A 15,575-nucleotide genomic window follows, 5' to 3' on the forward strand; every position below is an offset into this window, starting at 1 on the left:
TACCAGGTTGCCTGGCAGAGATTGCTGTGTAGCAATAAGGCCGCCTATTGTGCAAAATTTTTGTACTTCATTAATTTGTACCACATTTCTTATACTCTTTTGTACAATGAAGTGTTATAAATAAATAAATAAATCCTAAAACAAAACTGTCCGTGCACATAATTTTCAGTAGAAAGTTTTGAAAGCCTGAACGTAGGGCTCGATTCAACGCACTTTCACCACACTTTCACGAGAACTAGAAACTTCACACGATTATCAACAAAATGAACTAAATAATAAGTTAATAAACTTCACGTAGGTATAGTAGCTGCTGACAGAATTAACAAAATAATATTTTGTGATCTGCGATGTACCTAAACAAAATATTTTCAGTTAGTCAATGTTACCAATTAATAAATCATATTTAACACTTTTCATGTCAAATAATAAAATGTTTTCAATATTTATTAAATCAGACGCAGTATTTTTTATGTAAAATATTTTCCTGAATTATAGTTCTACAAGATACTGAATTAAAAATCTGAGATAATTGTTCTTATTCATTTAAACTTTGAATATAGAGAATATAGAAAGGTTTTCATTTGTCTTATTTTACTACATTGATTTCCTAAAGACAACACTGAGATTTGAGAAGCTTTCAGAAAATGTTGCAAGTTTATTAATTTGATACCAAGAAACCATTAAAATCGCAAAATTATTTAATGGAATTTAAAAAAAAGGTAAGCTTCGCATTCGATCTATTAAAATAAAACAATGTTTCAAGAATAATTATCATTTACATATTTAAATGTCTTTATACAATTTCCGATACCTAACTTTAGAAAGTGCGATGCCATCTCTTGGGGATTTAATATAAACTGATTTAATAGGTTTTTACTCGCCAAAGTATAGATGGCGTCGCTTTCTTTAATACACACTATAATAATAAATAAAAGTCAGTGCGTTCTAGGTGTCCCCCCCCCCCCCCTGGGAGAACTGCTCTCAGAGCAATAAGGCAGGGATGTGACCTCGATTCAGAAAAATCGATTACTCAATAATCGATTTTTGTTTTCACCTCGACTTTTTATGCGAAAAAACCTGTGGAAAAAACCTATTCGATGTAAGGTAAAAGCCCCAATACCGGACCATGTACCAGTACACTCCATGCATTTATATATATGGGTCATTATACAAAAATGGGGTAACTCAATGTCACCAGCCAATTTATACAAAGTCTTATTATATTTTAATCAAATAACAATCTATTTTAAAACAATAAAGCGTCCTTTATTTGGTCACTCACTTTCACTTCTTTATTTAAAATACAAATTGATAAAAAAACAAAATTAATACTTAAATAATCAGTACTTTGGCATGTCACAACTCCGAAAACCAACAATCAAGTGACTATTTTATAAACATTATCATTGATTAGAGAAAACTTACTAATTCAGGACAATCTTTGATATACATAGTATTATATAGTATAACTTTCATAACGAAATGTTTAACATTTTATTTAAAAAATAAAAATAAACTTTGTCATCGTTTTTATTGGTCAGTCCGTTGTGTGTTTTTTAAATTTGAAATTCTCGCTAAATATCACCAAGTCGAGGTCAAATCCCTGTCTAAATATTAATGTTGGTAATGAAGTTACTTGTGCATTCCATATTTTGATGGCCGTCATAACTGTACCAGCGCTAGGGTTGTGTTTGTCCTCTAAATTCGTGCTGCGCCAGTCAACATTTCAGTCCTATGGTGAGTCGTTATTTTATTGTTAAACTGATTTTTATTTTAATTCATACATGGTTAAGTATGATTTGTAAAAATATAGTTTGTTGATATAAGAAATAAGGCAAAAAAACATAATTTGTGATTATAATCTCATATTAAGTCCCTTTTTATCAATCCGCTGGCATCAGTCCTATGTCAGATATCGCGCCAGTGGACTGACGCGACCCCATAGTACTGATGATTCTATCGTTTTTGAGAACTTTTATCTTGATTGCTATTGGTATAAGCATTTCTATTTGATATTTCAGTTTAAAACATCATGCGCCACGCTAAAAGAAACTGAATTTGACTAGGGAAGAAACATTTAAAAAAGAGTAGCAAAGAAAAGAGCTATTGAAACAAACTACTAATAATTTTATTTAAAAGATCTTATTTTATTTTAATTATTGATTTTGATGCTTTCAGGGCATAGCTTGTTATATGTATTTATTAGATAAATACGTAAACGTATAATATTGTGAAGTAAAATTACCTCAAAATAACATAAAAGTTAATTATTTTAATAACATTATAAAAATGTCAAAAGGCTCTTATGAAAACTCAGATGAGACTTTCATTCAAGCCTTTGGTTAAAAACCATGAACCAATTTATGAAAATTAGTACTTTTAACATAAATAATGTTAGATTTTTAGGGCTCCGAACCTCAAAAGGAAAATACAGAACCCTTATAGGATCACTTTGTTGTCCGTTTGTCTGTTAAGACGTTTTTTTGAAGCGCGTGGAGGTATCAATTTGAAATTTATATTGAATACTCAAGATTAAGAACCCTTGGGCTGTAAAAAAATGAAACTTATAACGCAACACAATTAAAAGATACCTACATCCGTTAATACTGCAAATTTCCGCAAAATTAAATATTCGCAAGGGAATAAAAAAATACACAGGATGCTTGCCGTGTATACAGTCTTAAAATATGGTAAAAAGCAACGTCTTATAACACAGATAAAGGAAAAATTGCTAAAAGTGTAAATTTTAAGTTACAAACATAATAAAAAATAGGTTTGTTAGGAGTCCAACTCGCACTTGGCCGTTTTTTTTGTTTCTATTGTTTGTGAATTACTTGAAATATTAAGTAAAACTAAGTCAAAGTAGTAAGATAAGTAAGAGAGTAAGAATATTCACGTTGCGTTGAATGTCAGAAGGCTGTTTTGAAAATTGAGACATTGTTTTTTCCCAGTATCACAATATATTATCAATTATAATTTTTAAATGTAACTAAGTGATTTTAATACTTAAAAGACATGTGCCATTATTAAAACTGAGAGATTTGTAGTAATTTTCATTGAATTTCTTTAAGAATATTACAAAATTGTGTTTTTTATCAGTACTATGTTAGCCTTGTCAGTCCCCTGGAGGCCAAATCCAGAAAATTTAAAATATCTCACAATCTACTTAAAAAAGTGGCTGGCCCGATTTGGAACAATATATTTATTAGATTAGCTATCATATACACCCTAATTTGTTATAATCTGATATAAAAAATATAGTAAACAAAATATCCTTCAAAGTTACCCCATTTTTGTATAATCACCCATATATATATATACCTATATATTTGTGAATATAGATATAATATACAAATACATGGAGTACAGATGGCGCTGATTTTTTTATCGACTTGTTCAGTAAACTTACTTATAAAGTTAGCTGTCAGGTGTAAATTTTAAAATTTATCACAAATTAATTACAGTAAAACAATGCTTCTAAAAATTTTCATTTGTAATTTTTATTAATTTTCACATGTGAAATTTTTGAATTAATTTTTTGAAGTGAAACTTCTTTATCGGGGTTGGAAAAAAATGTAGTGTAACATTTTTTCGTTACGCATGACATTTTTCCGTTACGCGCGATCTTTTTCTTATCCCTACCACGCGTGATTCGATGTAGGTATTTCTGTAAAGTTGCATATAGTGAATTATTTTTTGAAAAATAAGTTCATAAAGAAGTTTCACTTCTTACGTGTGTAGGTACACTAGTACACGAACAAATTTTTTTTTATAATAATTTAATTGCCATCAAATATCATGAATATATTTTTTAGTCTGTCAACTTTAGTGTCATAGTTTGTCATCCATCGCACAGATAGCACTATTTACAAAAATCGATTTAAATTGTGTAATTCTTATAATCGATTTATTAAAAATCGATTTTTACCATTAATAAAATCGATTATAAAAAATCGAAAATGGAAAAAAAATCGATTAAAGTAATAATCGATTATTTATTCACTTCCCTACAATAAGGAGTTGCTGTTCATCTGTTGATGATCTTCGTTTTTGTAACATTACAATTAAATAAATATTCATATTATTATTGCCTAAAAATATTTTTCAACATGTACTTGAAGGAGTCTATCCGCAAAGGCTCAAGGTGAATTTAAATTACCTAATCCAATAAAATGAATTTATTATTCGTAACGAACATCGATTTAATAAGTAGTAAATGTTTTAGTAGTCTTTATAATTTATTTTGAATTTTAATAAACTGTAAAACATACTGAAACAATAATTTGCAACGAAAATGTTCATCGTGGGGCTCACAGGAGGTTTAGCTACTGGGAAAAGTACAGTGTTATCTATATTCCGTGAAAATGGTATAGCAGTAATCGATGCAGATGAAATAGCTAGAAAAGGTTTGTACGCTATTTTTGTTCAATATAATATGTACCTACATTAATATTATAAATACTTGAACGCTAATATTTAATTATGTAATACAAATTACCATTTTTATTTCTTGTAGAATAAAAATGAAAGTGAATATTAAACATTAATCCACAATATAAGAAAATAGTTAAGGGCCCTTAGTAGGTGAACACGGCAAAATGGACTGTTTTCTATGAGCTATAATTGAAAATATTGAAGTTTTTTCGCACTGGAATTTCTAATATGTATTACAGAACGTATGTGTGATGGGATGACTGTTTCCAAAACACGATTGGAAAAATTTTGCTCGATAAAAAAAAATCCTGAAGTTACCTCTAAAATATCATATAAATGCTCATTACAACCGTATTTTACGATAATAATTCGTATAAAATCACAAATACATAGGTATTTACCTTGTCGATTTCTTGACTGTTTTAGATTTTGAAAATACTAAATATTTTCATTCACTTTTTGATAAAAATGTGAATGGCGCTTACGATTTTTAGTTTCGAGCACGTTGATTCCATACTAAACGCGGACCCCCTCACCGCTTACCTCAGGCCCGAATAGCTGAATTTTCGCTGACCGCCTAACCCCCCTTAAAGTGTCAATATGGATAAACTTGAATACCCATACAATTGGGCAATTATTTATAAAAAAAGTCTTGTCTTATTTCTACAAAATCATAAAAAAATATTACTTCAATTCTTCTTTTCTTGAAAATTGGCAACTGTGTGATTATTCCATAGTGCTGGAGCCAGGAACAAAAGCATGGAAAGAAGTAAAGCAGTATTTCGGAGATGAAGTCCTCAATCCAGATGGTAAAGTGAACAGACTGAAGCTGGGTGAAATTGTGTTTAATGATCGCGATAAACGGATGAAGCTCAATAGTATAACACATCCAAGAATTCAAAGTTCTATGATGAGAATGGCATTTAATTACTTTTTCACTGGCCACAGTTATATAGTCATGGAGGTTCCACTGCTCTTTGAAACGGGGAAAATGCTTACTTTTATGCACAAAATCATCACAGTTGTATGGTAAGATTGCCCATCAAATAAATTTTATTTCTTCTCTAGTAAATATGACGCTTGACAATTATGATGAATTCTTGTATAATATATTGGTACAGATCTATTGGACAAAAATATTGAGTTATTTTCATAACACTTTAATCACTTTCACTACAAGGAAATTCCATTACTCTTTAGTAATAATAATATACCTATTTATTATTCACTAGCTTTTCATCCGCTGCATTTCCCGCGCAGAAGAAAGAAAAACCCGCATAGTTCCCGTTCCCATGGGATTTCCGGGATAAAACCTATCCTATGTCTTTTCTCGGGTATCAAAATATCTCTATACCAAATTTCATGCAAATTGGTTCAGACAGACAGACAGAGTTACTTTCGCATTTATAATATTAGTATGGATTAGATTTGTATGTATTTTGATGGTGGAATTCCACCTTCCTTCATCCACATATATAAGCATATAGTTAGTTTCTTTTTTCATTTTACTTTTTCAATAGGTGTCAAGTATTTCTAAATATTGATTGACTTAAACTTTTTTCAGTGAGGATCATCAACAGCTGGAAAGATTGTGTAAGAGAAATGACTTCGCCGAGAATGTGGCTAAGAAGAGGATCAGCTGTCAAATGCCACTGGAGAGGAAGGTTGCTAAATCGCATTTCGTTATAGACAACTCTGGTGATATATTGACTACAAGGCAACAAACTGAGAGCATTATAAGACTTTTGAAACATTCCAAGTTTACATGGTATGTCATTTTGATTAATCGATATTTTAGTTTGGGGAGCGTTCAAGTAATACGTAACACATTCTTGAAGATTTTTGATCCCCCTCCCCCCTTGTAACGCACTTTTCTGTACTACAGTAACGCATAGTAACGTTTTTCGAGACCTCCCAAATTGCGTTACGTAATACTTGAACGCCCCCTTGGTTTCACTGCTGGTAATTTCCCTGATTCACACTTTATATATTTTCAAATGTTATCTGCTATTTTAATTGACAGATAATGTAAACAAAACATGCTTGTGGTGACACAAGCTGTACAACTGGCTGGTTATAATATAAGAGCTTAGGTACTTATAGTCCATTGAAAAGTTACATTTGGGGTTGCATTTCTTAGGGGACGCAATTTTATTTTTTTGATGTGTAGAGGGGGTTAGTGTGAAGCTATCACCAAGTTTGTGGGGTCGCCACCCTTGTCCCACGGCCGCCATCTTGAAAATAGCGGAAGATATGGTTTATACGATATATCTCTTAAACTGTTTATCTGATAAAAAAAAAATTTTTAACATTATTTGTTGCAAATTAAATTCTCTACAATTTTGGTCTAGTAACTTTTTGTCGTAGAACTATAAATAAAAAAGTTATAAGCGAAAATGTTCAGATAATAGAGATATTTATATTTTTCAATAAAACTTTTTTTATCATTTTATGAAGAAATGATATCAGACCATTTTTGTAGATTTTTTTTCGAGGAACAACTTTTACATACAACATTTTTTCATAAAGTCAATAGCTAAGGTTTTAAAGCGCTCCGAAATTAGTACTATTTTTCAGTACTCTTAGCTATACGTTATACATATATTATGTGTGTACTAATAATTATTTGTCATCAGTAATTGTTTTTTGTTTTTTTGTTATTATAATATTTTTAATAATTTATTTTGCAATATTATTGATAATTAATTATTGATTCTTTTCTCCACCACCCAGAAGGTAGAGTCTGGAAGCACGTTTTTTTACGTCAAAAAGCAGGACTGAAATGTTCTGTTCTTGCAGTGGTGCATTGGAAAAGAGCCAATAGCCAATATATGTATAGTTAAGAGTACTGAAAAATAGTTCCCACTTCAGAGCGCTGTAAAACCTTAGCTATTGACGTAATGAAAAAATGTTGTATGTAAAAGTTGTTCCTCGAAATACAATCTACAAAAATGGTTTGATATCATTTCTTCGTAAAATGATAAAAAACAATTTTATCGAAACATTTAAATAGCTTTCATTTCTGAACATTTTCGCTTATAAATTTTTTATTTATAGTTCTACGACAAAAAGTTACTGGACCAAAGTTGTAGAGAATTTAATTTGCAACAAATAATGTTCACAAATTTTTTTTATCAGATATATAGTTAAAGAGATATATCGTAAAAACCATTTCAACCACTATTTTCAAGATGGCGGCCGTGGGACAAGGGTGGCGACCCCACAAACTTGGTTTTAGCTTCACATTGAACCTAAAATTGCGTCCTCTAAAAAACGCAAGGTTAGGCCAAAAAAATCATTGAGATAATATTAATATGGAGACGATACCGCCTACATCACTTATGTTCCACTCAACATACGTCATGTGGCGTAACTGCACTCAGTCGCTTGCTCGCTCATTGGCGCGAACGTCACGCTCATTTTTTATTTGTTTTAAAGTGAAAAGCATCAAATATCCCTACGTGTGTGTTACGATATTGCACAAATAATACAAAGAATACGGAAAAGTGCAAAGGAATAACTTTTCATCAGTAAGTAACTAGATAATAATTTTTAAAACTTAGTTAGAGCAAAATTTTTGGCGGGCGACATTTTGTCATAGATTAAAAATTTAAGATATGACATTGGGCATGAAATAAGTGTTGTTAGTAATATTTGCTGGCGTATATTTTTATAGTATAAAATAATAATTTTACATATTTAGAAAAGCATAGACTGGTTGTTAATTGAAAAAAGGTGAAATCATGAAATATGAAAATCAATTAGGTACTCAATCACCAATTTTTTTTTTTGTTAATTGATTTTAATCAAGTTTTTAATTGATATTGTATAAGCTACTGACTTGAACGTATAATTGAATTATTATTTATTTATCTGCACTAATATTATAAAGAGGAAAACTTTGTTTGTTTGTTTGATTGTAATTAATAGGCTCATAAACTACTGGACCGATTTTGATGAAAGGTGAATGCCCATTTTTGGTACTGGTTTTTCTCATGCATCAAGACAACAATACTATTAAAAAAAATCTCGGCAATTTAGAGGCCTTCTTACCATCGGAAAATATATTTTGAACAGGGAATGTTTTGTAAAATCTAATAAGGCATGTAATTGTTTAGATCCGTTATTATAGATTTAGTGTCCATTACCGGTTACCACGGTAACCAAGCGGTAACTTATTACATTTACTATGGTAAATAGCTAAATGTATTAATATCGATTATTGTTTTCATTGAATTACAAAAAAATCAACATAAAATCACTCTTTAAGGTATTGTTTATACACTGTAGGTTGTTTTAACAAAGATAGTGAAGTAAAATAATATAAATATGTATATATAAAAAAAAAATATTATTATGACATAGCTTGGTAGGTAACCAGTTATTTCTTATTTGTTTCTTTCTTCGAATATGTAGTGAAAAAATGATTCAAACAACAACAACAACAACAACATGTTAACCGAATAAAAACTCAATTGGCATTTTTTAAGTATATATTTAGGTTTTCTTGAAATCCGTCCCGGAAGATTTCTGGTGCCTACCTACACTAGCCGATGAACAGATAGACTTTGTCTGAAAGCATAAGCTCTACGCATAGATTAAATATGTTAATCGAAAAATAACCTTTGGACGATAAAATGTTACCTAAATCACACATAAACCTAACTAAATCAGGGTTATTTAAGTTTTGAGGTTATTTCACATTTTTCTCAATATCTTGAAAACCCCTGTTTTTATCACAAAAAAATCAATTGGTAAAAATCTTTTGAATATCGAAGAACCCTCCAAAACCACTCTGGCATTGACGCAACACTGTACTGTGGTCCATACTTTCATGGGCATTCTCCTTTGGCACAGACAATCTTAAGACCCTGAGAAAGAACATAGGCTACTTTTTATTGCGAAATATGTGCCACGGGCGAAGCCGGGGCGGACCGCTAGTTCAGAGATAAGTAATTAATATTTTTTCTAAAAAAGGCTCAATTTGTAAGGAATAAAACTTCCCATAGCCCTGACTGAACCTAAAACGTCACTATTTACATCATCCTATATTATATGCCAGATATTGTTAGCCCCGCGTAGTAAAGTCAGTTTATACCTAAAATAAATATTAAGTAAGTACAAAGAAAATTTCAAGTCAACGTGCATGTAAGGAGTGGCACCCAATAAAATAGACAGAATAAAACAAAGTGTCGCCTCTATAGCGGTGAGTCAGTGACATCGCATAATCTATGACTGTCTAGCCGTCATTGGCGCGCCCCGCGCCGCCGCGCTTGGCGCACAGATTTTGTTCGTGGTGTCTGCTCCATATTAATATTATCTCAATGAAAAAAATGTAACATTTCAATGGACTATTAACAGTTTTTAATGAATATCAGATATATTTTATTGCCAGTTTAAATGTATTAATTGTACAATAATTGTACTTAGGTTGGAATTAGAGTTCGAAATTTAACAGTAAAATTAACAACTCAAATAATATGAAATAGTTTTGATTCTATTTCATAATATACTGACCGGTTGGTAGTGGACCTGCCTTTCAAGCCGGAGGTCGTGGGTTTGATTCCCACATGGGGCAAATATTTGTGTGATGAACATAGGTGTTTGCTCTGTGTCCGGGTGTTAATTATCTATATAAGTATTTATTTAAAACTATATGTTTATCAGCCATCTGGTTTCCATAACACAAGCAAAAGCTTAGTATGGGATCAGTCATCAGATTTTGCCGTGTGTGAAAATTGACCTAAAATATTTATTACATATTTTATTATATTTATGATCCTATTTATTTGTTTTTTTTTTTTTTTTGTTGCAGGTACTTTAGAGCAATTATATTGATTGCAATTATGTCTGTGTTCTTTGGAGTTACCAATTTTATATTTAAGTTTTTTCAGAATGAACCAGTAACATAAGCGTAAATAATAAACACATCACAAGTTAATGTATAGTTTATTTATTTAAACCTTTGAACAATAAGTATTTGACCTCTAACCTTGGCGAATTGGAACAAATTTTACATGATAGGTATTACCTACTATGAATTAATTTTTAAATCTATAATATAAAAATGAATCGCAAAATGTGTTGGTAAGCGCATAACTCGAGAACAACTGAACCGATTTCGTTAATTCTTTTTTTATTACAATTCTTGAAGTAGGTACGAGGATGGTTCTTATGTAGAGAAAACATAAAAATGTACCACCAACACGGGGCGGATGGTAATGAATTTTGTGGATGAACAAATTATGACTATAATATTTTTTATGATATCTCACTGACATAATATTATACACTTGAATGGAATTTTGTGTGTTGTACACACTTTGAATATGAATGCCAGTTATAATATTAGCATAATTTAATAAAAATGCTAGTTATAGGAAGTAACCATTGAACTACTACATAATCTGAAGGCTAAAATTTGCAACACAATTCATGACTTCATTTATTATTACGTAAAGTGAAGGGCGCATATTGTTTATATAAATATCGCATAATCGATTTTGAGATTTGATAGTTAATATCAGGTACTTCAGTGCTATTTCATATTCATATTTATTTAAAAACCCTTGTTATTCTTGTAAATTTAGTCAGGCAAAGGTATATGTATTGTGGTTCTACTTTGCATTGATTGTTTCTGGGGCCAATGATAATATAATATTAATGGGAAAGCGAATGGCCAATTATTATAGATATGCCAACGATACATTTATACTGTAATAGCCGTACGTAAATTACTGCTGTAGTCTTGGATACTCATATAATGCATACAACGTTGACAAGATCGATTCTTTTAGAGAGTTTTAAGCTTCTTAATTTATGTGATATGGCTATTTTAATTAATATGATTATATTGATGTAATTCATTCAATTTCGAATTTGATTTGCCGAAAATTGGGAAATTAAATTTACGAAGCGATCACGGTGAGTATTTATCCGGTGATGGGACTTATTTGCATATATAAATAACTAGCTTTCCGCCAGCGGCTCCGCCCGCGGTTTCAAAAAAAACTCGCATAGTTCCCGTTCCCCTGGAATTTGTGGGATAAAACCTATCCTATATTACTCGTGGATAATATAGCTTTCGAATGGTGAAAAAATTTTTAAAATCGGTCCAGTAGTTTATGAGCCTATTCATTACAATCAATCAAACAAACAAACAAAGTTTTCCTCTTTATAATATTAGTGTAGAGTGTAGACTAACTGTGCCCCGCGATTTTACCCGCATTGCTCCGCTTCTGTTATGATATATGATGACGATGCCTTCTTCGATGATGATCTTCGAAATAAACTGGAAGAATTTTTCAAATCGGCTTCATACGTACCCAGATCCTGAGAATAGCATGATAACCAAAACAAACAAACATTCTCTTCAGCTTTAATATATTAAAAGAGAACAATATGTACCTAACTACTTCAATAGCAATATTTGAATATTTACTGTAATTCATTAGTTTTTATAACATTTATTTATTTAGCCTTTTTGACTGGGTGAGAATGGTTTTTCTAATATTTTTTGGCTGTGTTGTTTTCATCGCTAAAGTATATCTCTCAACTCAGTGTGCCTTCTGGAAAACACCTCCTCCAGTAATTTCCATTGCTTCCGGTCTTTGGCTACTCTCCTCCATTTGGGTCCCGCGGTAAGTTTAAGCTCGTCTTCCCAGCGCATATGTTGTCGTCCTCGACTTCTCTTGCTATCCCTAGGATACCAGTTGGTGACAATTTGGCTCCATTTTTCTTGTCTAGATCTCAACATATGGCCGGTCCATCTCCATTTTTGGAGGTCTACTCTTTCCAGGATATCGGTAAGTTTTGTTTTCGTTCTTAATTGCAGGTTACTTATTCGATCTTGCCTTTTGGTTCTTGTCAAGCTCCGTTCCATGCTTCTCTGGCACTTTGCTAATTTATCTCGATGGTATTTAGTAAGGGACCATGTTTCGCAGCCGTAGGTGATGCATGGAAGGATACATGTGTTGAAGACTTTCCGTTTTATTGCTATGCTGTGGTCTTTTGATTTTACAATTTCCTTTAGAGACCAAAATCTTTTCCATCCATTGGCAATCCTTTTATTTAGTTCCTTGGTTGTTTGGTCTCTAGTGGAGATTATCTGACCCAAGTAGCAATATTCATCGACATATTCTATTTGTTGATCTTCGATTACGATGGGATCCATTACTGAGTTGGTCATCACTTTCGTTTTTGTAATGTTAATCTTTAAACCCACTTTCGAGCTCTCTTTATTTAGAGATTTGATCATCTTCCCTAATGTTTTCTAGCATACCTAGTTACTATTAAATACGTAGGTAATAGGTTAGGCCGAGGTTAGGCGTTTTCTTGTAGGATGAAGGCAATTACTGTTTAGTTCGATACTGCTACTTTCACGTGCGTTTTAAATAAAATAAAATAATATAAATAGTAAATACTATCTGTTCAATAATTAGGTAGTTACCTACTAGATGTAGGTATGTACGTAAGTACGTACCTATACCATATACCTAGGTACCCTAACACAATAACGAAACGATCTTTAAATTTAAAAGTCTTTTGCTATACAAACAAAACCGTCCCTTAAAAGGAAGTGATAGTCGTATAATTAGTGTTGCCCAAATGCAAGAACAAGACGAGACTTAGCCAGTCTTGGTCTTGGTCTTGCGCCAATACATCTGGTCTTGGTCTTGGTCTTGGTCTTGCGCCAATACACCTGGTCTTGGTCTTGGTCTTGGTCTTGCGCTCCCAGTCTTGGTCTTGGTCTTGGTCTTGCAGCAAGAGTCTTGCAAGTCTTGCAAGTCTTGCAATTACCTATTAGTCTATTACTATTTATTAAAGTTTACTTTAAATCTTAGAAAAACGTATTAGAATTGGAACATTGTGAGCTTGAATTATCATAGCCATAGTAAAGATCAAGCAGATTAATAAATAACTAGTAATGCGCATAGGTCCAGTTTTTCATATTCTTTGATACAGTTTTTTGCGTCTCATAGAATTCCTAAGCGTACCTACCTAGTTATACACCGAACTGTTACACCTAACTCAGTGAAATAGCGCTAAGTCCTAGCTGCAAGACGCAAGAGTCTTGCAGGCTATGTCTTGTTCTTGCTCAAGTCTTGCACGGTCAGTCTTGGTCTTGGTCTTGCTAAAAATACGCGGTCTTGTTCTTGGTCTTGGTCTTGCAAAAACGCAAGACGCAAGACCAAGACTGCAAGACCAAGACTGAATTTGGGCAACACTACGTATAATGTTTTAGTAATTTAATACCTGTCTGTATTGTTGCTATTATTAATGCAACCGTATTTTACATGTTATATCATAACCATAACACAGTACATATGGTCAGTAGACAAGTCAGTCGCGGCGCCAATTTCGGCGCCGCGACTGACTTTAACTGTTTATATGAATTATGAAGTAAGTAGTAGTGGTGCGTTTCTCACGGTGACCACACGTTTGTGAAGTCAGTGGGAAAATGAATTCACGAAAACAACTGAAACGACGATTTCATTATTTTTTTTTTTTTTTAAATTAAAAAAGTTTCAATTTTTCTGTTGAATAAGTTAATAGAAATTGTAGAAAATGAGATAACTAAAAATTAACGACAATGGGTAAGAAAATGGATTTAGGGATTTAATATCCCAAAGGTACTCGTTTTTGCCATATAATTGCACTAATATTAAGGTTTCGTCTTCGCTTACGGGTCATTTTTATCGCAAGCGAAAAAAACGTGGTCACTCTACAACGCAGCGGCAGTGACTAGCCACGCACTGACTTGTCCGTTTACACGGGGTTTATTTGGCTGACGCAGGGGTACGCGGGTGGCGGGGGGCGCCAACTGACTTTAAAATATTCGTGTCCGAATATTCAACTCAGCGCTGAGTTCAAGCCTCTGTACTGACTTCAAATCTGTTTACACAGGGTTTTTTTCGGGTCAGCACTGATTTGCCTGGAATTTGTAGTCAGTTACTGACACTGTGTAAATCAGCACTTATTTCCTACAGTAAGGCAACGCCTTTGATGTCGCGCGATGCCTTCTCCAGTGTAGGTACTTCCGCTGCCACACGAAAATATGCTAGGGTTGTAACAAATGGGAAATAAAACAATTGTGATTTTTAATATTATGATGTACTCATTTATTCATATATTGTACATTCAAAATAATTGCGATTATTAAATCTAATGTAATTATTTGTTCATACATAATATATAATTTCATATATAGCACTGCTAAATATTTACGTACTTAGACACTTTATTTTTGGATGTTCTTAATAGTTCATTATAACATTAAATCTAAATAATGCATTCGCATTGGGATGAATAATCTGACAAGACTAGAATGAGAACAACATATACACAGCTTTGATTAAAATTCTACTGATAAAAATACAATCTATCTAAAATATCTTAACTTCTGGGAGTTCAATGTAGATACGAGGGCGATTCAATAAATACTTAGCCTCAAAAAAGTATACGAAAATTTTGGAAAAGTGGCAATTTATTTTTCAACATAGTCTCCTTTTAGTTCGATACACCTAGCCCAGCGATGCTCCAACTTTTTTAACCCGTCCGAAAAAGTAGGTTTTCTCAAACTCTGCAAAATAGGCCTCCGTGGTAGCGATAACCTCCTCATTTCATCCATATCTATTACCCGGCGAGGGATTTTTTCAGATTAGGAAACAGAAAGAAGTCACCAGGGGTCAAGTCTGGAGAATACGGTGGATGAGGCAGCAATTCGTAGCGTAATTCGACCAATTTGGCCATGGCAACGGCAGACGTGTGAACTGGTGCGTTGTCGTGGTGAAACAGCACCTTTTTCTTAGCCAGATGGTGTCGTTTTTTCTTTAATTCGGCGTCGAATCGGTCCAATAAATCGGCATAGTAAAGCCTTGTAATTAGTTTACCCTTCTCGAGGTAATCGATGTAGATAACTCCTTGTGAATCCCAGAAAAGGTGGCCATAACTTTTACGGCCGATTTTACAGTTTTCGCCTTCTTTGGATTTATTCCCCGGTATGGATCCATTGTTTTGATTGCTCCTTGGTCTCTGGTGTGTATCAGTGAATCCAGGTTTCATCGACCGTCACAAAACGACGCAAAATCTCCCCTAGATTCCGCTTAAACAGCGCCAAACACGTCTCCGACGTGGACTCA

At 32.7% G+C, this 15,575-nt stretch overlaps 1 protein-coding gene across 1 annotated transcript; it reads left to right on the top strand.

Moving 5' to 3' along the window:
* Nucleotides 1-4,004: 4,004 nt before the first annotated feature.
* Nucleotides 4,005-10,375, top strand: LOC123705165 (dephospho-CoA kinase). Its single transcript, XM_045653827.1, has 4 exons — nt 4,005-4,406; nt 5,172-5,463; nt 5,999-6,202; nt 10,250-10,375. Exons 1-4 carry the CDS (start codon nt 4,295-4,297, stop codon nt 10,344-10,346), a joined length of 705 nt encoding a protein of 234 aa, XP_045509783.1. The 5' UTR covers nt 4,005-4,294; the 3' UTR covers nt 10,347-10,375.
* The last annotated feature ends 5,200 nt before the right edge of the window (nt 10,376-15,575 follow it).

The sequence above is a fragment of the Colias croceus genome, chromosome Z (assembly GCF_905220415.1).
Source record: "Colias croceus chromosome Z, ilColCroc2.1".
Lineage (NCBI taxonomy): Eukaryota > Metazoa > Arthropoda > Insecta > Lepidoptera > Pieridae > Colias > Colias croceus.

Bases quoted from the DNA above. Each gene is read 5' to 3' on its own strand.
- LOC123705165 (XM_045653827.1), top strand. From the start codon at position 4,295: ATGTTCATCGTGGGGCTCACAGGAGGTTTAGCTACTGGGAAAAGTACA. The intron at 4,407-5,171 runs GTTTGTACGCTA...ATTATTCCATAG, and splicing joins AGATGAAATAGCTAGAAAAG to TGCTGGAGCCAGGAACAAAA. The intron at 5,464-5,998 runs GTAAGATTGCCC...AACTTTTTTCAG, and splicing joins AAAATCATCACAGTTGTATG to TGAGGATCATCAACAGCTGG.